The sequence below is a fragment of the Corvus kubaryi genome, unplaced genomic scaffold (genome assembly GCF_017639235.1).
Source record: "Corvus kubaryi isolate FWS band 111438036 unplaced genomic scaffold, C.kubaryi_AGA036_p1.0 37396, whole genome shotgun sequence".
Taxonomy (NCBI): Eukaryota; Metazoa; Chordata; class Aves; order Passeriformes; family Corvidae; genus Corvus; species Corvus kubaryi.
In genome coordinates, this window is record NW_024581135.1 from 19,871,548 (window position 1) to 19,896,339 (window position 24,792).

The window sequence follows — 24,792 nt, forward strand, 5'->3', positions numbered from 1 at the left end:
GGAAATACACTGTACTTCACAGTACAATAGAAGCTAGTTGTTCATCAGAATCCAAAATGTCAGATAGAGTACCATTCCTGCAGTATAAAGACTGAAACATACACTAACGCCAGCTGGCTGTTTCTCAAAGCTGTTTTCAGAGGTCACATATGTGGGATGTCTGGACTGATAACCATTTTTATTATAGACAAAGGTATTTTTAAAGTTTATCTTTCTTTGATATAGGATTTTTTTTTTTTTTTTCCTACAAGTATTCCTGGAAATAGTCGTCTTTTTTTTTAATGCGTGTAAAAAATCAGATTCTGTGATGTGCATGAACGTATGAGCCTGGTAAAGGAGAGACAACCATGAAATGTTATTGTCATTGAAAATAACCAATCATATATTTTTTTTCCTAATGATAAATTTGCTAAATAATGTACATCTCAAACATTCTGGATTTCTTCACTTCGTGAAGAAAATTGTATTCCCTTAGTCTTCTGAAGCAAAAGAGAAAGGTAGTAAGATAGTAATCTCAGCAAACTTGTCATCCTGCAGTATAATTTGATGGCTGCATTTGTTTTGAAAATGAGCAAAAGTGGCCCATCTATTACAAAGCCACATTGCAATTTTTTTTCAAACCCACTTGCTTGTATTTTTTAGAGTAATTGTTAAATAGAATGCATTTTTCAATGAATATGCATGAAAAACTCATGCCTATTGAGCAAATCAGCACTAACTTATGTTGCTTATGCTGTTTTCCTTTTTGTTTTGTGAGATGCTTCCTAGGAGTGTTATTCTGTGGAATGTGGCCACAGTATAAATGACATGATTTGTGATGATACAATCCAGAATATTACTGTGTGTTTCTGTTGTAGAATAAGCCTTACTGTGATTGTTTTTCCCTGCCAGTTCAGTAATACATGACCCTCAAATACAGCAAAAGATAAATCATTAAGGTTTCATAAACCACAAGTTTAATCTTAAAAAGTTAAATTAGGCTTCAGTACTTCGCAAATTTTAAGCTTCAAAAGAAACCTCTGGAGGATAACGCAGTATAATCTAATATATGATTTTACAAACAATTCCTGCTGTAAGTTGGTCCACTTAAATTTGAGCCTCTTAAAATTTGGTTCCTTTAATGTGACCTATAGGTCTTGCTTTGTATGTTTATGTAACTAAACTGTAACAGTAAAAATCAGGAAGGAAAGTAATTATATGTCAAATATGAAACTTATCAGAGTTGAAAAAATTATTTTTACAAAGGCCATCTTACTATGTAATGTAAAAATACTGTCTGCTAGATGTCAGTTTAAAAATAACATCTATTTTTAACAGTTTTAGAGCTTACAGTGTCATCCAAACTGAATACAGATTGAAACCCAGACTGAAAATGCTACAGGTTGTTCTTATTGAAACTTCAAAAGTTTTGATCAGAATAAGTGATCTTGGGCAAAGGGTTAAAGTGGTTTCATGGCTAGATTAGTATTGCATTTTCAGTCAGGCTGAATTGAAAGGGAAGTGTTGGGAAGTACACTGTGAGCTATACTGACTACCAACTTCACAGGTATTGACATAAAAGGAGAAGGACATGAAAAGAGAGCTGTCAGTGAATAAGCAACAGCAAGAAAAAAACAACAGGCATCCGAAGGTGACACATAGACAATTTGAGTATTCTCAATTATCATTTTCTCCTTGGTGGAACCAGTAACATCTTTGATGACTATCTGTGAGATAACATTAACATTTGAAATCTCAAATACTTGTTTTTCAGAAACCCTCCACCTACTTTGCTACATCCTGAAAAATGGTGCAGAGGATTCAACCATTTCATTTCACAGTGAGTTTTATTTTCTTTTAAAAACAGCTTATTTAGCAAGACCTATGTGTGCCAATCTGAAAACAGAATTTTCTTATGGAGTTTTTGCTTTTGCAGGTTTTTCACTACAGTTTTCTTTTCACAGACTCTAGACCATGCCTAACTTTTTGGAAGCTTTACAGTGCAATTTGATCTTCTTATGTAATTTTCTTCATTTGAGCGTCTTTTGATTTTTGTGGACCTGGAACAAGTTTATAAAATATACCTGATTTCCTTGATGGTTTTCCAGTGAAATTTTGTGTTGAGCAGAAAAAAGGATTAGTGAAAATGACTGCTGGTCAATTTAAAATAAGAATTTGAAAGATAAGAAAGAACTTTACTAAGGTTCAGTAGGTTGTGTATCCACTATGTAATTGAGCACCAGTAGTACAAAGAGCATAATGAATGCAGCTGTCACCAAACTAAAATAAGCTTTTTCTTTACTTTTTTCTTTTTACAGTGAAACTAGGAAATCACAGTTTAGTAGTTGTTAGCATTATATTCAAAAGTCTTACTGCAACTTTTATGAGTGATTCTTAGTATTCTTCAGTATTTCATTGGAACCTATTACAGCCCAGATGGTGTAACGTGGGGAATACTATTATAACACCACTTGTCAGTACAGACTTTTCAAGATAGGTTTGTAAATATGCACATCTGCCTTTTGAATCTGTTCTATTCCTTGGTGTATCCAATTACTTGTAGAGTACAATATCCTACCTGATATTTTTTCAGCTTGTTGCATACTAGTGCCTTTCCATTTCAGAAGTTAAAAATAAAAACACTGGTGCAAATTTTACCAGTAATCTGTGACAAATATCGTTATTTACTATGCTGATCTTTAACCAGACAGGAAGGTGAGATACAGTGTAATGTTTGACCTACAGAGGAAGGCCATTGCTATTATTGCTGCAATGTAACTCAGAATCTCTTCCATGCAGGTAGTAGAAGTACATTCCTCTAGAGCAGATTGCTCCAAGTTCTGGTTCTCCATAATGCCTGTCCTTGTTTACACAGCAGTGTACATTGGGATCTATGGCAGATTCAGTGTTTAAGTACCGGGGTCACCAAGTGATAGATGAATTTCATTCTATTATAAGAAACCATTGATTGTGTTGTATTTAAAGGCTGTATTCTGGGGGACTACCACTGGTGGATTATATTCCACTTGTGCTTTAGAAAGTTATTGCACCTGGTAAATAAGATTACATTCCTGTCTCAGGAACATTGTGCATTAACCTTCAGCATTGTTATATAAGTTTTTCTTTCTTGGTATCTTCCCTTTTAGAAGTCCCCACTGAGCTTGAGGACAACACAAAAACTCAGTTAAACATTTCTTAGCATTTGTTCAGTCCTTTAGTTCAGTGTGCACTGTTCATAAAACAAGTCAGATGTTAATACTTTATGGCTAAATTTGTTTTTAATCTTGTCCTTTGAGTTTTCTACATCTTCAAATTGTATCTTTTTAATCACGTGGATTATTACTTACTTTTGCTTAATTACTTCCTCACCATCAACTTTTGCAGGTTCTCAATTCTTGCTTTTCATTTTTACAGTGATATGCACAATGAACTAAGGAAATATGCTCATACACGGTTCTCTTAACATGGAGAAGTGCAACAATTGTAATAAATACCCTATGTTATAGCTGCCTTTAAGAGAATACTGAAATTGAATTCTCTCTGACATTTTTGTATTCTTGGGCATGTGTTTGTAAAGTTGTTACGATACAGAGGTTACAAAATGTTTTTATGGGGGCTTAGATTTACATTAGTTGATTTTCTAGAAAAATTTAGATCATGAAACATTGGATCATACAACTGCAAACCTTTTAGCCATTACTGATAATTGGCTCATTTATATGCATTAGTTATGCATTTGTTTATGCCCGCCTTGTGACAGCCTAGTTATGATAAATTAAAAGTAGTGATTGTATAAATTCCATACTGCCTTTTATCCATATGTTAGGACCTTGCCTGATGTTTCTGTCACCCTTGTGATGAGTGATTAGCTTTTGAATAATTTCATTATCTACCTCCTTCTTGATGCTAACATCATTTGCATAACAAGCTTATCTATTCAAGTTGAGGGCCAGACCTGTGTACTGACCAAAGCTGAGCATGTAGCTTTGGCTAAGCTTTTGATTTCAGTTTGGTTTATGCGATAATTTTGTTTATGCCAAGATTGCCAAACCTTGTCACTGTAGCTTTTTTTCACCCCACTTTGCCATTCCTTGAAATGCCATCGTCTCAAGAGGCATTTTTTTTATAAGTGGTCTCTAACATATTACAGTGATTTACAACATGCCTGAGCTGGAAGTTTCATTGTTGGTAACTCTTTAAGCTGTTAAAATTGTGATCATATATTTTTCAGAAATGAAGTCTCTATTTTTAATTATGATACTACTGCCCCAAGAGATGATGATTTTGCAGCAGCATTTTAGTAAGATGCAATATTTACAAAATCTGAATGGAGAGTGCCAAGATAGTTTTTAGATTGGTGAATATATGTTTCTATTCCCAGCTCTGTTGACCTTGACTTGAGATGAAGACTGTAATGTAGTGTTCTCATAAGGATTTTTACAATGAAGATAGTGAATCTGAGTTAGATATTTTGTTTTAAAAAAATAAAGAGAAGACACAATTTCAGCTCTCATCTCTTGATACCAGCCCAATTTTGTATTTGGTATCTACTAAGATACAGGCAGCACATACATACTTCTAAAAGGTCAATAAAGTTTTATGTATGTGTATTTTTCTGTACTACTGTGATTGTGCATAAAAATTTGTCTCTCCCATTGTAATCTGATAAATAATTATTTATCTTTATTTTATCTACATATCAATAGCATTTTTACCATTTCTGTAAGATCATGTAAACTACCACAGCAGTGGCAAATAATTTTCTTGGCACTTCAAAGCTTGACTGATCTCTAGGGATAAATAAAAGAGTTAATATGTTCTTGTAGCAGAAGAATGCAATAGCTTTTATTTACATTACATCACAAAATGGTAATTTTAATTAAAACTAAAAGTGGTATCTCCAGAGACAGACATTCTTCTTCTAAATTTATTTAACCAATGATTAGCTATTATGGGTCTTTGAATTAATTAGTCATTCTTGAGCTGGAGGGAATTAAAGAATTAAGAAATTCAGGAAGTAATAAAGTCAAAATGTGAACTTAAGGATTTATGGTCACATTTATCATCAGAATGTAACTTTAGCAATGACATTGCAAATACAGTACAAATATAAGTTTTTTTGTCCTGATAAACTCCCTTTTTTGTACTCAATTTAAACATGGCTTAGCAAGCTGAATTTCATATTTATTAGTCTACATTCAGAGTTATTCAGTTAATAGATCATCTAGATTATATGGGTTTTAAGTGGTCCATTTATATTTAACTTCTCTGAATGCAGATAAAGTTTTTTCACAATCTAAGCAATTGCTTAGTGACATTCTGTTCATATTACATGAAGAACACTTTACTGTTTCTTTCACTGAGAGCATGATACACATTTGAGGTAACTTACTAATTTCAGTGTCTGGGAAGGCAGAGGTTTGCAAATGCCAGAAAGATACAGATTGCGATGTGTAAGGTTACCACCAAATCTGTATATTTTTGCATTTCGTTCATTGATGCAAGCTCTTGAAATACTGAATTTTAGTACCTGACAAAAGATCTCCACCACTTTTGAACATTTCATGGAACATATATATTTATACAGAGGAATGGACATACAGAAAGAATACAGTTATCTTCTACTTTCTAATGAGCCGTTGTAGTAAAAAGCCTGCCTCAAATCAGCTGCATGCTATAGTGTCAAAGTGGGATAGGTACGTAAGGGAGAATATCTGGTACACATGCAAAACATACTGTGTCTAATAAAAAGCTTCAGTTGTACAAGGTTCTGAAGGGTTTTTGTTTTTCTGGGCCTTCAAGGACAGACCAAAGAAACAGAGCAGACCAATTGCTGATGAAAGGCTATTCATCAATTTAATCATACAATAAATAAATGTATTTTGTGGTTTTGAGATGCTCCCTAGAGTTGTTCTGGTTGTATTTCTGTTGTCACTGGTAAAATTTCAAAGATTTCAACATGAGCAACTGTCGGACCCATGCTAAAGAGCTACAAGAGGTGCCACTCCATAGAGTTTTTGTTGTTTGTTCTCTAAACCATGTATATGAGCCAAAATATATTGTAATGCTTACTCAGCTCAAATAAGGCTGGGAAACCTGTTGTAATTTTTGAAGATTTAGAAGAGGTAAAGGTATTTACCACACCTAATTTTACAATTTCAGTGCGATAGAATCTTTGTTATGTTTCAGATGTGTGCTCTGAATTATACTATATGGTGGTTGATGTTAAACATTAAACTGGAATAAGATTTATTAAGAAAAGAGGTGATGGTGACATTTCATTGTTTGAGTATTTGTCTCATTCTTGGGGAAGATTAGTAATTTACAGCATTTGCTACCAAAAGGCAGATCAATAATGTTATAAATGTGTTCTGACCATCAGAATTTATACCATGCATGTGATGATTGAATTCTTTGTCATAAATTCAGTCTTTCATCCTGATATCTGATTGTAGCAGAATGAACAGTAAAATCCTTACTATTTAGCATGGGATGCTGTGCAAGACAGGAGACCTATTTAACCTATCCCTAGTCCCCAGCATTTACTTTTTGCAAAGGGACAGCTATTTATAGTCCTGAAGATAAGGTTATTTCTATCCTGTGAGTCCTGCTGAATTAGGACTGAAAACAGAAATGGTGTTGGCAAAGCTGTCACAGTTTTTTAGTTCACTTTTGCAAATTAGTGACCTGCAGCAGTGGGGGTTGGGCAAGCCTGGAAGTGGAAAGCAGGGAAATGTCAGAGAAGCAGGCACATTCCTGCATCTTACTGCAAACGTAATTCATGAAATGTCTTCTCCACCTCTCTGCTGCATGTAACTGACCAGTGCCTGCCACAGCTACATGTGGTACAGAGGTAGAAGGAACACTCAGTTACTGAGCATTTTAACCAGCTAAAAAAATCTCAGAGATTGTTATTTTTCCTTCTTTGACTGGAAAGTTTCTGACCTAATGTACCTGGCCTAGATGATCTTGCTTGTCAGTGTCTGTCCTTCCATTTCTCTAAGCAGGGGGAGTCAACCCAGTTGAGGTCATGGTCTTGATTTCATTAATCTTGCATCATGAAGCAACCTTGTGATGTAAGTAATCAGGCAAGTATGTGGAGTGAAAAAAAGTCTCAGAACCTAGAGAGCTCATTCTCCCTGCTTAGGAGTGAATGCTCCCTCCTTTCAAGTAGATATGACCTTACTCTTCTTCCTCTGGGAAATTTCCACTCTAGAACCTTAGTGGAGCCATCTCTATCTTTGGGGGTAATCTGGTAACTGTATTTTCTGGGATTGGGAGGAGAGGATCTTAGCACCTCAGGATGGCCTGAAGTCTGATTCAAGACACTGGAAAGCTCTTTTATCCTAATAACAGAGTCCTGGAAAGATTTCTCACTGCTAGACAGCAGGTAGTTGTGCAAGGAGTGAAATATGTGGCAGGCAGGGGAGAATGGTCTAGAGCTGTGAGAGGAGCAGGTGATGGGGAAAGCACCCTGATGAGCCAGGGAGTGGCAGGGAGATAGGGACCAGAGGAGTGGCAATGAGGACTTTAGCTAACAGATAACAGTTGAACAGCACAGGGACTTTATATCACTGTCACCCAGAGGCTGTTGTGTGAATTCCCCAGCTCTAATACAGAGTCTGATGGACAGTCATAATTCCTTCCGAATATTAACCTATGGATCTTCTGTGCATGTAGATGTTAAATAGTTGCTTGATGTCTGGTTGGATATTTGGGTTATGAGACAAAATGAGTTCTAGCAATACACTTCTAGCAGATAAGAAATCATCAGAAAATGTGGCATTTATAAAATGTAATAATTGAAAAAAAAATACTGGTGATAAATCATAATGTAACTAAGCTATGAGAGTTACAGCTGCTTGGTTTCTTTCTTTTTAAAGAAAGTACTTGGGGTCAAATAGATCATAATAGGTCTGATGAAAGAGAATTTTTGAAAGAAAGAACTGCTGCTGCTCTTCTTAGGTTTGGCTGCAGTAGTGAGTGACGTTGTAATTATTTTTCTATTTCTGAACACACAGGAGACTTAGACCACCACTGCAGTTCTTATGAAATGTTTCTTTCCGTTTATTCATTAGTAAATATTAGCTGATGAATGCTGATAAATATCTCTCCATTTCAGCCATCTGATTCGCTGTTTTTGAAATGGCTGTTTACATTGTCGAGACCCAGCAATTCCAACAATGTTATCATCCGAGTGCAAGCAGCCAGTGAATTTTTAGAGGCTGTCTCAGATGGGCCTATGTGGATGGGAGGCTGCTCTTATCCTCTGCTAATAAATGCTTCATCTTTGCTTGTTATTGTGGCAGAATGGAAATGGTGCTTAGGAGCCTGGCTGTGAGATTGCAGCAAATGGCTGCAACCTATGTTTAATGTAGTGACGCTAATGAATTCTGAGAATTAATTTTCAGCTAAGAAAGCATGATGGAAGATACTAGAATTTCAAATTAGATAATGGATTGACTTTTGTCAAGGCAAACATACATTTTTTTTTATCTCTACTTACTTAGCCTTTCTGTTATTTTAGATCCAAAAAATAGCAGACCAAATGTGATACTTTCATCATACCTTATTTGGAACCCATCTTGTAGTAGATTTGCTAGTCAATTTTCTCAGTTCAAACTAATGCACTACCTTTTTCTTTTTTCTTTTTTTTTTTTTAAATTTCCACAAGCCAAACAAATTGGCTGAATTTGCGGGTGCAGCACATTTACTGGTTTTATGAATAATTGCAGCATGGTTGATGTTTGACAGTGCCTGAGCTAACTATTCCAAACTGGTCTTAAATGAATGCTCAGATGAGAAGCTGAAGATATTTTAGTTTTCTTTTTTCCTCAGAAGCAAATCCTTCCTTAATAGGAATCCTTTAAATGTTGTTTTTCACTTGTACAGTGCACATGCTGATTTCAGAGTATTTTGTGATGAGTGAAATTGTGAAAGCTGTTTTGTTACTGTACTCCTTCAAATGTTAATATTACTGAATTTTTGTTAATTACTTCTTGATTTCTTTTTTTCTGGCCTATATGTTAGATACATCTCCTCACTGAATTTACTGGCAACAATGAACTCAGACACCCATATAATTAACTTTTCCACACATTCTAATTCCATCAGAGTGCAGGTCAGTAGAAAACTTTGTGATAGTTCTCACCTTTGTGCAGGATTTAGCATTTCAAGAGCTGATATTCTATATTAATTTTATTTTTTTGAAGAGCATTAGAGTGTCAATACTGCTTCCAGGAGGATGACAATGACACCTTATTGAACACCTGCAGTGACACTGGCAGTCTGATGCATCATTTTTCATTAGCACTTAGATGGTGGCCCAAGAATTGTTATTTTACAGATGATGCTGATCAAGAACAGCAGCAGCAGCAGGCATTCATGCTGCACTAAAAGCAACACAGTTGAACTGACAGTGTGTAGAAGCAGAGTATTAATAGGTCTTTCCTACATAGAGAGGAATAAAGACAAAGGAATATGCACTGAGAAACGTAAGGGCTGTGTTTTCAGTGTCACATGACAGCTTACCATGACATTCCATCACAGCAAGCCTGGTGAGACATCAAATTGGCACAGAATATTTGAGTACGCAGTGAGCCCACAATACTTACAGTGACTAAGCTGCAAGCTGTTTACTGCATTTGAAGCCTTGTAAGGAGTAGTTTCTAGAAGTGACTGTGTCAAAACTTCTGCTATTTAAAGAAGTGTGTGCCATACACACTTGAGTTCCCTGTGGCCTGCCTGGTCTGTCTGATGCTGTGTTTTTAAAGTGCCAGGAACTTGCCATTTGACTTGATGAATTAAACCAGCTCCAGTGGAAATGTTCATTCCAGTCAGTCTCTTCCCTGAAGTACTGACATAGAAAGTTACAGACATGAATTTAAGCAGCTCTCCCTCACCCTTGCACAGCTGTTAGTTACTTGCTCTCTGCTTTGTTGTGTCATCTCATTAACCGTCTGAAAGGACTCTGTTCTTCTGATGCAGGCACAAATTTGGCACAATAGGAGGTGTGCTCTGTCTCAACTTGGAACAGAGTTTGATCACAGAATCATGTTGATGTGCCTTGTCTCATTAACTTAGTCATCCTGAGATTTAGCAAAGTTTTGGTTGTGTTTCAAGCAATATCCTACATGAACACAGACTACAGCAATATCCTACTACCAGAGAATGAAGGCTGCATTTATATGAGACAGTAGAAAAACATCAGTTGTTGCAAAGGTGAAGCATGCACACAAAGTAAATAGTCAGTGGGGGATTGGCAGGATTATGCAACAGAAGCAAAGATAATCCTAAAGATCTCCAAGATCACCTCCTTCACAGAACTTACCTGTGCTCATTAAAACATCTGCCAGACCTAAAAAACTCCAATTTCAGGTGTGCAATAGAGAAGCTAAGAAATTTTTTCTCCGAAATGTCTCTTCTTGTTGGGCTTCCACTATGAGTGCAGTATCCTGGACATTTGGATGTTTCGCCTAGGGGCTATCTATACAGAAAAACTCTCATGCAACTTCTGTATCCTGTCTGTTGAGTGTCTCTGTGGGTGCATTGTTCAGAGCTCAGAGAATTCATATTAATAACTGCATGCTACCAGGTCAAAGGTTTGTATGTTCTTCCCACTTTGATAAACACAAGATATCCTCTCTGGAACTGTGTAATTTTTTGAAGAGAATCCATTTAAACTCTAGTGTTATTATCTGAAAAGCAAGTGCCTTTTGTGATAGGACAAGAGATAATGCTTTTAAACTAAAATAGAGTAGATTCAGACTAGATGTCAGGAGGACATTTTTTACGTTGAGGTGAAACACTGACACAGGTTGGTAGATGCCCCATCCCTGGAAACACTCAAGGTCAAGTTGAACAGGGGTCTGAGCAACATGATATAGTTGATGTCCCTGTGCATTGCAGGGGGTTTGGACTAGATGACCTTGAAAGGTCCCTTCCAACACAAACTATTCATGACCCTATGACATAGATTCACTTGGATTCAGTTATAGTACTGAAAAACTTCAGATGAAGTCAAATTTAATAAGAACATTTATATATTAACAATAAAACAAATACTGTAAATTTGGAATTATTGATAGAATGGTAAAAATCCTGAGTGCATGGGCTTTTCAGACTGAAATCTCCACTTCAGATACTTGCCATCAATCTGTGAATTTGTGTAACGCGTAGCATTTGTTGTTTTGTTCTGTTTTCCTCTGTCTTCCTGATTAATGTTGTCTTTCTTTTCAAATGCTGTTTTCCTTTTTCTCAGGAAACATGAATTTAAAAAGGATTGGCATGGACCATATTGTCTGTGTGGGTGTATTAGCTTTTAAAATTTGCAGATTACAAAAAAGAAAAGGGGTAGGGGGGGTTGTCAGAACCTGTTCAAGGCTAATGATGGATCTTTTCATGGAGGGGAAGGACTGGTATTTATAGCCTTGCACTCAGAGGGATGGAGATAAAGCAGGTTGTGTTGCTTTAGTGTTTCTATCAGGAGACTACAGTTCTAGCCTGTAGCAAAAATCCACCAGAATAGTTCCAAAACTGGTAACACATTTTACAGACTTTCTTTTCTGGACTAGATGTACAGAAGAGGTTTGCAAAATGGCTTTTGGGAACCTAAACTATTAAAGTTATGTTCAAAGATATTTCAGGATCATTTTAAGACCAGACTTTAGTCTTCAGTAAAGTCTTTGAGGTGAGGCTAAACTTTAATAACTTGCTAATGTGTTTGGTAGTATTTGAAATCAATTAATGTGTATGATTTTTCGTAATGTAGTTTAAATTTTGTACATTGTTACTTTTATTACTAGAATATAAAATATAATTAAAGTTTCATTGAACTTTTGGCTAAAATGATAGTCTTTATTTGTGATATTTGGCCCTACAAGGGAAGTACTTTAGGTAATTATTCAGCAAATATGAAATGAAATTGTGAAGTATGTAATATGAATGCATCTCATCAAATAAATTCATCTTGAGCTATAATTTGCTAAAATTATAAATACTAGAAGGGAGGTATATACTGAATTGCAGCACTTCTTTTTCACATTCTCAAATAATTTCAATATCATTATTATTTGAGCAAGATGAACAGAATGTTTTAATATTATTAATTAGAGGATACTTGAAAGCAGTGTTATCCTGTTGGACCATTCTTCTGTTTGAACGGTATTATTTCAGCTTTATTATGCAGAAAATAATTCAACTTGAGTGATGGCTTCTCCAAATTTAAATCTTGATTATATAAATTAGCATGGTACTTTATTTTACGCTGTTTTAATAGGACGTATTTCTTTACTCATTACTAGTTCACCTGTTTCTATCACAGAAAGAACTTTGGTACCCTGGCTAGCATTTAATTCTGACTCATTCCTTTCTCTTCCAGACTGAATTATACAGGTTGGCAGATTTTTTTATAATTCTTATGCTGACAGTCATCATGGCGATATAGAATATCTACCCGTAACATTCATTTTAAAAACAAAGCTCTATATGAAGTCATTCTGATTAGTGTTGTACCACAGGTTTCAGTCGTGGTTTTAATAGGCTATGTCCTATAGTTCATAGTCAAACTCTCATCAGAGAGTAGGTAGAAAACTAAAGTGAATGAAGTATTGTCTATTCGTCTTAATTTTTATGTATATTAACTGTACAGCTCTTACAGGATACAATGTCATTTTTTCCTTTTATCTAGTTACAGTTAAAAGAGAGATTAAAGAAGCTCAAATTTGTAGCCTTTATACTTGTATACTTGTGGAGTGCATTCACTTAGCTAAGTATTTTATGCCAGATTTATTGCAGTGTGGAAGAGTCTTGTTACATAATGAGGAACTCAAATAAGTGGAAAAAAAACCAGAGTAACAGCCACACAGTAAGCTGACTCAGTTCATGCTGTAACAAAATAAGATCATTGTCTGAGACCCCTACTTGTCTGTCACAGGTGTCTAATCAAAGATTTTGAAAAGCGTCCTTCAGTCACCCATCTTTTGGAACATCCGTTTATTAAACAAGTACATGGTAAAGATATGTCTCTGCAAAAACAGCTGGCTGAGCTCATCCAAGAACAACAGCAGCTAGGCTCCGTAGCCAAAACAAGGTACTGTACCAGCTACAGTAGCAACATATATGCTACAGCCCTCCTTCTCCACACTTACACTGGAAGCACAAATTGAAATTTCGCATGAGGCTTTTACTGTTTTGAATGATCATATCAATGTGTTGTTTGGCAGTATTTTTAGCAATAAGTGCTGCTTGCCATGTGCATGTAAGAGACATGTTTTCCTTTTAATAATTTTTAAAGCTATTTTGATCTGCTGTAATGCAACCTTCTTTGCCTTTTTTTCTCCCACTGAACTCTGTTCTATACTTGTTCTCATTTGGCTTGGTTGGAAAGATGTTGATAATTCCAGAATGTTCTGATTTGTGGAAATACACGTTGGCATGAAAAATTATATCATGCTTTGGTAACAGATCTTTAAAAATACAACTGTGAGCATTCAAGTGTCTACTAGAAAAAGTTAAGAACAGAAAATTTTGAAGTTTGCTGTTTGATTAAATCCTATTAGTAAGAAGGCTGATAAGTACTGAAAGTAGTTGTTTTGTCTGTAGTTTAATAACAACTTCTATTTTTTTCATTCAGCCCAGTAATTAATTATAAATGTGCTTAAAAAGCAATGCATGTTTATCAGCAGAAGTGGCATCTTTTGAGGCTGATTGTAAATATGTCTTAGTTTAGTTGTTGTCCAGAGGGTGGCAGAATTTCACTATTTCAAAAGAGAATTAAATGCAAATGAACACACTGTCCCAAGCTCAGCAATCATTCTGTAATATGAAATTCTAGAGTTAGAGCAATCATTCTGTAATATGAAATTCTAGAGTTAGATAAGCTCTGGCCCATTATTATAAATAACTACTTACTAATGTTGATTAAGTAAATTAGATGTTATGATTCATAAGTCATAAACATGTATATACTTACATGCCATAAAACTCTGTGGCTTAAATGCCAAAGGCCCAACAAAAATGTATAAGTTAAAATAAAGGAATGTATTAAGTGCAGTTTCAAGGTGAAGCTGACTTCTGTGGGTGGTGGGTTTTTGTTTGTTTGTTTTTGTGAGGTGTGTGTGTTTGTTCTTGTTGTTTTCTTTGTTTTCTGGGGAAACATACCTGGAAATGCTCACTGTGGGCGAGGGAGTTATGCCAGCATTACAATAGAAGTTTCTGCTTTTTCTAGTTTCCTAAGATTCCTTCCCCATATAGCACCTCACAGATCACATTACCTGCAACTATTGCATGGCTGGTCCAAGAGGTATAAGAATTTTTCCAGCTGTTGACCTGATTGCACATATAGACAGAGTGGAATGATCCTTGCGCTAAGAGGAGCTCTGGAATGGATTTGTCATGGTATTCCAATACATTCTTCTGGGATTGAGCTCCATATTGTGGAATGACGAAGAACCAAGACCAAGACAGCATTTCTTTTCTCAAGCCTTTTGATGTATTAACTGGGTGTGCTGCAACAGACAAGCTTCTGCACCTTACACATGACTAGAATGTAGGAAGGATTTTGCTTCCCAGCACCCTAGTATGAATCAGTGCTCATCTGAGGGAGTTTAACTCCTTGTCTGTCCCATCACCACCTAACCCAGCTTAAATATTTTATTTTCAAACAAAAATCTTTCTGATTGTTTTAGCATTATACTGTGGTATCCTTGCTTGTTCTATGAAGCACCAGCCCACTGTGATCAGGGTTGAGAGCATGCTCAGTGAGGACAGAAATCTAGTTATTGTTTACCACTGAAATCTACAACATATTGTTCAGAATGATATTCTAAAGATTTTGAACTTGATCAAATTGGTACAAAGTTCAATGAGATAGCAAGAGCATATCCCTGCAAAATACTAAGTCTGTGGGCCAGACAGTTAATACTGGAATAGGAACATAAGATTATTACAGAAGAACCAACCACCAAGTACATCTAATTGTAATTTTCCCCAGAGGATTGACATCGCCTCATAATAGTAAAAGACTTGGCTCTGTAATAGGGCTATTGTACCCTCTAGGAAAATTGTTACCAGTTAAAAGCCTTTAAAACCTCTGTAATGCATCTACAACATAATTTTCAATACAAAATTTGACATGCAGAAGAACATATGACCAGATGATACTGTAGAATATTGTGGAGGGCTTCGGTGGATCAATGCCATGTTTATTCCTACTGGGTCCCTCGTGGAGACGCTCAGGCGGCGCTCTGGCAGCACCCACGTGTGCACACAACCTCACCCTCACAGGTGGTCGCGAACAGCCGCTCACACCCACAGGCCGTGCATGAACCAGAGACAGAGGCGAGAGGGGTTCTCTGCGTGCAATTCCGAGGTGTTTAATGGCAGCACCCCGAAGGGAACAGAGGCAAGAGGAGCCCAGAACCGAAAGCCCGCGCCGGTTTTATCCTGAAAACTCCCAAAGGCGGGCAGAGTATCCAAAACCAGTAGTCTGAGGGCTAGGGGGCAGAGACAAGGTTGAATGATATAACAGGGGCCAGTGGGAGAAGGGATGGGAGGGGGGAGAGGACCAGTGGCCAGCAGAATCTAGACAAAGGGAGAATCTTCTAGCACAGTGTTGTAAGGAGAGACCACTTTTAGGGCAACTTGGGGGGTGTAAAGTGGACTTAGCCACCGCAACAGTAGAAAATTTACGGACATTCATTTGTAATGATCATCTGTAATGATTCATTTGTAATGAAGTCATCTGAGTGTATAGTGACCACATCAAAGTAAATAAGGCCAATTCAAACCCATGTTAAGCAAAACCTTTCTATTACAACATTGAATATAGCGCATGGTTTTTCTGTTTATTGATGCGCTCATGACAGGTACAATTAAATGTACATTAATTTCCTGGTGTTCAGAAATAAAGAAAAACAGACACCCAAATTTAGGAGTAGAGCAACACTACAGATCAATCATTTAAAAGATAAGTAAGAGAAAATGTTCTCAGACCACAGGCTGAAAATTTCCAGAAACTAGAAAATCTCAGTATGCTTGGGTTAACAGCACTTCTTCTTTGAGGTAGCCCAGGGAGTCACTGGTGATGACAACTGATCGGGAGGTATCTAAGTTTTGTCTTCATATGAAAGTCTTCCAGGGTGGTGCTTTGGATTTGTGTCTTTTGACTCTGCACTGACTCAGCACCTGTGGGGTTTTTAATAGGGTTCTCTTTCCGATGGAACCATGCCAGTTTTGCCTATTTTGGTGCATCACTTCAGGTTACTATGCTTGAGAACAAGCCTGCAGACTTGAAAGTCAGTAGTAATGACTTAGAGCATGTGAAAGAGAGACATGGAGAGCTTATCTAGCAGTGCACTGCTAGTGAAAAGGAGAGAACTGGCTTCTTTCTCTCATTTTCCCTCAACTCCCAGGAACAAACTCTTGATGTCATTTTAATTTCAGCTTCAGTGATTGTCAGAAGCCTCCTGAGGTTGGACTTCTACAGTGAGAGAAAAAAACTAAGCCAATAGAAACACACAGATAATTTTCTACTCTGTTAGTGATTGCAGAGAGGTGCCTCAGGTGATATAGCTGAAGTGAAGGAGGGAATGCTTCACATGACCAGGAATAAGCAGGAGAGTTGTAGAAAGAAACAAGCTGGCCCCTTTTGGCAGGATTATTTGGGTTGGCCTCTGGAGCCACTGACTGAAACATCATTGTTGTTAGTTTTCCATGAAGCAACTTACTAGAGAATTTTATATTCTCTGATTTCCTTTAGGTTAAAAATTAATAATAAAAATAAAATGTTTATGCTAGTAAAAGACCACGTTTAAAATGACATTAACAATTCATCCTGCTTCTTTTATGAAAAAGGTACTCTTTGAAACTTTTCTACCAGTTTCCCTAAATTATTTTCATTGGTTGTGGATGCTAAAAGACCGGAGCAGAGGAATTTTCCAGCTGCTGAAGCATTTGTGAAGTTTTTCCTTTCTCATGCTTTAGCTGAGAAACAGAGAAATCCAGCTTCTCACAGCTTCTCTGTGAAAGCTTTCATTCTCATGCGAACTGGATGGACAGCAGTTTGAGAGAATGGAAACCATTTCTACACCTGCAAGCTGTTGTGAGAACAATGGAATTGTGAGAATAATATTTTGAAGTGGGTGGTTATACCACTCAGCCGCTTACTGTGGTGGGTGGCTAGCCAAGGGCCAATCATGGAATTTCTTTATTGCGAAACGCATTATATAAGATGAGTTTTTCATTAAATGGAGCAGAGCTCTTGCTTCGGCCATATCATCTGACCTGGTTTTATGTCGTGATTTTCACCGTTCTCTGGGGATAACAGCGGCAATTGGTGAGATGCAGATATCTTCTATCCTTATGCAAATAGGTGTTTTCTGAAAACCCAGCCAGAATTTCCACACTTGTAATGAGGAAAAAGATTCTTCATCTGTTGGCATCTTTTAGATTGAAATTCTTGTGTTTTGCCATTTCAGCATTAGCACTCCACTCCTACATTGCTTATGTCTTATACTCTTGTGGGGAAAAACTTGGTGAGAAAGTCCAATGTCACAGCTGTGTAAGGATGAGCTCTGGCTATTATCTTTGTTATCAATATCCCTTTTATAAGCTGTCAGTTAACTGTGTGTGTTTTCTAACAATACCAAAGCATAATGGCTAATTAGCATCAATACACTTTCATTAACAGCTTTGACATAATAACAATTGTATGAAGTTTAATTCTAAGAAATTTATTCAGTGTTAAGTATTCCACTAGTTCTAATTTTATAAAAGTTCTTCAGTCCTTGAAAAATAGAGGTTAGTACATATGGCAGCTGGTGAGGGGTCAGTAGCTCTGACCGAGGAAGCTGTGACCGGTCCGGAGAGATGGTCCCAAAAAGAGACTGTCTTCCCGAGGCCCGGTGTCTTCCCTCAGCTGCTGGCTAGGAGGGCCCATGCAGAAGCTGTCAGCTCTTTAGTGATTGTCAGCTCGTGATTTCAGCTCAGCTCTGCAGGGCAGCCTCCAGGCCAGACCAGGGAGAGAGATGAGAGGCTCGTGTAGCTGTTCCACATGAGGCAGCTTTATTAGTTCGGCAAAGGGGAGGCCAGGGATGAGCCTCTCTCTGCCCTCACAGGGGTAGGGGGCTAGCTTTATAGGGATACACAGGGGATGAGTGTCAGAGGGTAAAGGCCAATGGGCTACAAAGGATATGCATAGGGTCTCCCAGAGGATTCTGGGTTTGTCTTCTTCTCACCTTAACTAAAGAGTAGTTCCCTTTCCAGGGGAGTTCTGGTGGGAGGTTTAGGCACTCTCCTTATCTCAGCAGACATCCCTCCAGGGCGGGGGCTGGGCATACCCCACAAGTACATCAGAACGTTGCTTCACGTGTTTTCATTCCAGCCATGCTGAATTATTCTTCCCCATCTCTTCTAAAGTCAAATACAGAATTCCTTTTTAACACATGGATACTAATTTCTAGATCATCTTGGGAGTCACAGCAGTCTTATTTCTATCAATATATAGCTGCCTCTAGGCAGGAAGCATTCCTTAAAATCAGAGAGGATGCTTTCACAGGCTCTCACTCATAGTTTTTTCCTATTTTTCCTTCTTTTTTTTACTTTCCCATTTCTGTATTCACACAAATACTGTACGATGGTTGTTCAAATGGTGTCCTTACACATAGTAAAATTGTGAGAACAAGAAATGTCATTCATTCATAAAGAATCATACCTCATGTAGCATAAAATTGGACAATGGAGGAAAAAAGAAGGAATCTAAGTTACAGCAAGGTGTGGACAACAGAACAAGCAAACATTGGTCAGGAATGAAAAGCAGAACTATAAAAACATTTTTTTTACAATAGTAATAACTGAGTGTTGATAGACTCAGTGTGTCTGAGTGTGATAAATACTGTATTTTCTAAGTAAAAAAGGGTACACAAGTCAAGCTTACCATAAACTTGCTGTATTTCAGGGATAGGTTCTTCAAGATAAAGATTCATATGATTGCTTGTCAGTATAATACCAAGAATGTTTAGGCACCCCCCAAATTATAATGCAAAAACATAGTAGAGGTTTATGTTCTGTTCCTCATTCTCGCTCTAATTTGCTGTGTAATCTGTGTTCTATCACTTGTCCTCAATACTTCTCTGTTCCTTTCACTTAAGAAATGGCTATTAACAGCTTTACTTAATATATTACACCTATGAAAAAGAGGTAGCCGTTTGTCTGAGGAAAGAACTTAATCTTGTTCTATAAAGCTCTACTATACCTGTGGTCACTGTAAACCTTTTAATGAAGACAAACATGTATGATGCCTGGAGCTCCAGCCATCTCTATTTTCATTCTTCCTGCCCAAGAGTCTGGAGAAGGCTCTGGGAAGGCTCTAGGCAAAGATATGTTACAAATTATGGATATTATAAATTCTCCTTAGCAGTAAACATTTGCTTTGTTTGTGGAGATTATATTTTCGTTAAATAATGTTTAAGTGTGTTTGATAATCCATTAAGAGAGGATGTGAGAGAGCTGCTCACTTTCCAAATGTGCTTTTTGATGTCTTGAACTTATTCATGTGGTCGGTTGCTTTTTTGGTTCATAGTACAAGTGATTCCAACATACAGGCCAATTGCCAGCCTGCTTAAGGAGAAAGTTAGAAGAGATTTAGTCTGTTTCCTAATATTGCTAAATTTTAAATGACTTCATGCTGTCTACACTGGCAAAATGCACTGTGAAAAGTGGGTATATTCTCTGGTGTTTGTTTATAAACATCAAATATTATCCCAGGTTTTTTGTGCTTGTCAGGACTTTATCTCAAGCTGGCAAAGCTGGCAGCTGGTTCAGTGTTGAAAAAGTTGAAAAACAGATGTAAAAACTTTCAAAGCCTTTTAAGCTAGGAATTATACCAAGTTCCGTAAATAATGTTTAAAAATACAACAGAGCTTGTCATGGAGACATTTAAAAGGGAAAGTCATGTGGTACCCCAGTATTCTGTCAAGTGTCCCAGCCCTTCCTTGCATAAAATATGATGATAAAATCTTGCATCCTTTAGGAAGACTTTCTCAAAAAAAGTAACCTCTCCATTTTATTCCATTAAAACAAAACAAAACAAAAAATGTTTCATGGCTTGTGAGTAGAACAAATGGAAAACTGTAGAATTTTAAATCTTTAACTGAAGGCCTTGAAAAGTACTGACCATCAGCAAAAAGGAACAAAATTAAAATGTTCAGTTTTTTTCTTTTCCCATTTAAATGTACTACAATTAAGACGTTATCTATCTTATGCTCAGTCTTAAAATAACAGATTGCTCTATCCAGAATAGCATGTGGGAGAAAATCTAAAAAAGAAATGTCATAACAGAACGTGAGATGGGGAAATTCAAATGTAGTAACAGATCTATTAACTGCCTTTTCACTGTGGTGGAGAAGCAGAACATCAAGGAGGAGAATACCTGATTAAAAGCTTAGAACTGCAGACAGGGAAGAAGAGTCTTCACAGAATGCGTTCTAAAAATTTTGCTCTTGGTAATATTCTTTGAAGCTGTCTTTCAAAAGTTTAGATACTGTGGGTTTCTGTGTGGCATTTGGCTGTTCTTTTGGACGAGATAATGTGGAGCACTTATATGAAATGCAGTAGATAAATCTATATTAATTTTAAAGTAACAAAAATATTGAATAATCACCAGTTGTCATCTACATTTATTTTGGTAGCCCTGTCCATCAAATGTCACTGGAGGTGAAGTTGAGAAAAACCATGGTCTTCTGTATTTCCTCAATAATCTAATAACTCCTGATGTAAAAGTTATATAGTGATGTTATGTTTGAAAGTTAATGTTGATCAAGCATTGAGTGGTTTGGGTTATGTGGTTCAAAGTGGCAGCTTCCCAATTATAGCAGGTTTGAAGAGGCCAACTCCAGACATGGCTCATACTTCTCTTGGATGTTTGCCTACAAACTAGGTATCTTATGTTCCTGTATGTAAATATGGTTCTTCATAGGAATCAGAAAAGATCTGCTAATCTCTGGTTTCAGTTTTTAAAAGAATGAAGAAACTTCAGCATTTGCATGAATATGGTTTTAAACAAGTTTAAGGTAGACAATAAAGAGTTTGGTGCTTGCAGTTTTGGGTGATGCTGGGTCAGTGTGCTACTGCTGGTCACCATTGAGAAGTTTGTTTCTGTAATGGGGAACAGACACTTGTGAAACCTTGCATCTTGAAGGATAAAATGCAAATCAGTACATCAGGAAGAATCAAACTTGAAGAAGCCTGGGGAAAAAATAGAAAAGGGGAAAAAAAAAAGAAAGGAGCATTTAATAGTTTGAGAAGGGCAGGTATGTTCAGTCTACCTTGTCAGGTATTAGAATGATGCTACAGTGTCTTGGCAGCTTCCCCCTTCTTATGAACCAGCTGGATTACAGCAGCAGTCCATCCAAGGAAGTAATTCTTACTACCAGATATCAAGCTTCTCTGCCAGCTCACATTTAGATTTGAAAGCAATTAACCACAAGGAACTTGATTGCATCCAGCCAGTAATTTTCTTTGGACTCAGAGATAGTAACAGAAACAGAACCAGAAATATTTCTCTGATGCTATACACAATGTAATTTAATGCAATTCTTCCAGTCTTCTTCTATATGAATATTAGGCAAATGAGTTTAAAATTCTTTTTTCCCCTTTTTAATATATATTTTTAAATCTCAAAGCTGCTGTGGCCCCTGAAAGTGATCCTGTTCTGAGTATGATGTATGTGTTTTTACTGGAGGTTGTAAACTATAGCTGTAGCATTTATATTGTAATTAAGGCTGTGTCAGTGCCTCTGTTATGACCTTGCTTCAACAAATTACTTAAGGCTGAAACTTGATGTAAACGAGCAAAATTAAGTCTTTGCAATGCATGGGAAATAGGCTGTGTATCTCTGCGTGGCAGTATCACACTCTCTCCTTTTTTCTTTCTCATTGTGTTGAGTATTTTTCTTGTAAATCTCAGGAATTAATTTTTAAATTGGCAATAATGTAAAGAAGACCAGATACAGAAACCATTGTACCTTTGTAAATCCTGGAAATAAACAAATAAACAGTAAACATAAATGCTTAACTGCACCAGGAGGCCACAGTAAAGGCCTCTTGAAAGGCCCTAAGGATGCTAGGGGTGGAGGGGAGAGAGATTAAAGAAGCTTCCCAATGAAGGCAAAAATTCTTGGTCTGTGTTGCTTTATTGCTCAGGTTGGACCTGCCAGCAAAATGACTTTTTGATCTAGAAGTCTGTGTGGTCCATCTAGCTTTTCTTTCCCCATCCCTTGATAGCAGGATATATGAGTGTATAGCTATTTACAGTGCACTTCTATTACTGTAACTGGTTACCTTCTTTCAGACTATCTCTACCAAAAATAGAACAAATGAATGCTTCCTGACTTTTCATGAAATGGTTCTCCCAAGGGAGAAATGCTTCTTGCCTTTTGCGCCCCCTCCAAAATCCAAGAAAACTGTCCCTTCCAGCTATTCCTGCATGATAAAATGGTAATGGGTGGGTGCTTTGGAGCATAGGGCCTTTTTCAATAGACAGTGGTCATCACTAGATTTCTGGAATCAATCTAATGGTGCTCTTCAGGTCTCTTCTAACCCAAACCATCCTGTGGTTCTATAATAAAGTTAGGTACCTTGAGTGGCGCCCTTTGCACCCTTTACAGCAGTTCTTTTGTTTTGTGAAGAGACTACATCTTGCAGGGATTGCTTCAGAAGGAAATAACATCTTTGATTTTCCTTTTGCTTAGAGTTTGTACTTTTTATATGTTGCCTGAAAGGAAGGGTAATTGAAAAAATGACTGATAATTCTACTTTTTATGCAAAATATGTACTGACAGTTATTTCCCCAATTAAGAATGTTTCCTTCTGCTTTTTAAGAATTTTAAAAATGTGTTTTAAAAGCAGATTGTATTTCTGATGTAAAATTGTGGAAATAATTAAAGGTTACTGCCTGTATTTTTCCTTCCCACTCTGTCAATGCACTGGAGGACATAGGGGTCAGTAGAAAACTGATGAGGCCAGCAGGAGATTTGAAGCTAATGTGATGTTATGCTCCTAATATCCTCTTCTTAATCATGTACTTAGGAAAATGAGTTACGTGCCAGAAAATATGTGCACAAAGGTATACATGTTTTACTTCCATTAACTAAGACCAGTTTCCCTATTTATTTACATTGGTTTGAGAGGAACTCTTTCCAATAAAAAAAAAATTGATTGGTTTATCACTTAAGGTGAACAAACAGCAGGAGTTTAATACACAATCAGATAACAGATTAGTTTGCAAAGCCATTCTGCAATTAGACATGCTTAGGTTTGAATGTGCCCTCTTCCCCCTCCTCCTTGCACCTCTGGTAGATGCGTCCCTGCTTGCAGTTTGTTGCAATTCAGTATTGTGGCTATGATGTTTTGCTCCAGGAAGAAAAAGCTTCACAGATGAGTTATGTTAGCTGTAATGTTGAGCTGTTGCTTTGCTATTTACATCTTCATGGAGTAAAACAGCTGTTAAAATATTTCCTTCATTTGTAGACCGAGGGGTGCTCCCATCTCGAAATGATTTACATTATTTACAACAGCATTTTTCTGTGCAGTAATAAGATAAAATAGAGGTTGAATTCTGGTTTGAAAGGGAAACAACACTTAAAAACCCTAGTAGTACATAGTGCATTCTTACTCCTTTGAGGATCTGGCTTGTCAGCAAAGTGTAATGTTTTTGCATACAGTGACTCAAAAAAAAAAAGCCTAAAAGAACCCACAACCCAATACCTAATTGAAGACCAGGAAATGGAAGATTTAATTGAATGGAATTTTGAACAAATTCAAATGATCACTGTGCTGCCCACGGGAAATAATACCCACTATAACAATTTTTCTTTCATAGCTTTGTATTTGTGTTCGTATGTCCTCCTTTCATTGCTTCATATGTACATCATCAAGCAAACCACCATCTGTGGGAAAGTAGTGGGACTGTCAGCAAAACCTGCTGTCTTCCCACTGTTTTATTTCCTAGCTGACAAAACAGTTTGCACAGTTTTATTTAGTTATAATTCAAATAAACCATTACAGAATAGTTTTCTAGAGCTCACTGAGTAGCCAAAAGGAAATGAGGAAAATGAATAAAAATAGACATAAGAAAAATATGATCTTTAAATGTGATTCACAATTATCAGGGAAGCTGTACTCGTGGCTAACACTCCTTCCTCTTTGTTAGAGGCTTTCCATGCAATAATTCTTCTGGTGATGTAATATCTCTTGGATATGAAAAAATTCTCTTTACTGAATAAAAGCTGATTAGCTTGAAATGTAGAAGTGTACATAACGGGGGAAAATGCAAATGCCTCATTGCTAATTTTTGAAAAAGGATTCCAAGAGCATATGAAGATATGATTAAAGAAAAAAGACCCACTAAATCTTCATATTAACCTTGAACATTATATATGAACAAGTGTTTCCTGCCAGGTTACTGTTCTGTTAGTGCTTGATATAATGTTTAGCCATGTTTTGGGATGCTTGATCATGTGATTCTTACTTTCTACATGGCAACCAATGCAAAAACAATCTGTCAAGGACTGTCATTGAGGATCAATGCTAAGTGTTACTCAGCAGGATGCAGACTGTATCTCGGTGGGTGTCCTTCTACTATGCTTTGATTATGTTTGTTGTAAAGAAAAGCCTAGTTGCACTTACAGCATTCATATTTCACACCCTCTGTGGAAGACATGTTACAGCCTCTTAATTTGCTCCCGTTTCAACATGATGTGTTGTTTAAAAACATATACACCACATTTTCAAAGATTCCTTCAGTATAATCTGATTA

At 36.9% G+C, this 24,792-nt stretch overlaps 1 protein-coding gene across 19 annotated transcripts in view; it reads left to right on the plus strand.

Moving 5' to 3' along the window:
* The window catches only part of MYO3B (myosin IIIB), a 248,831-nt gene that overhangs the window by 73,407 nt on the left and 150,632 nt on the right, over positions 1 to 24,792 (plus strand). For 16 of the 19 annotated variants that reach the window (XR_006018294.1, XM_042041627.1, XM_042041615.1 and 13 more), the window contains 2 exons: positions 1,754 to 1,819; positions 12,914 to 13,069. The exons of 1 other annotated variant lie outside the window; for it this stretch is intronic. Coding sequence is in view for 17 of the 18 variants with exons in the window: in XM_042041627.1 (XP_041897561.1) it covers positions 1,754 to 1,819; positions 12,914 to 13,069 (222 nt within the window). In the remaining variant the exon portion in view is untranslated. The remainder of the gene's footprint in view (positions 1 to 1,753; positions 1,820 to 12,913; positions 13,070 to 24,792) is intronic. 2 more of the 19 variants (XM_042041630.1, XM_042041625.1) reach the window with 2 other exon arrangements.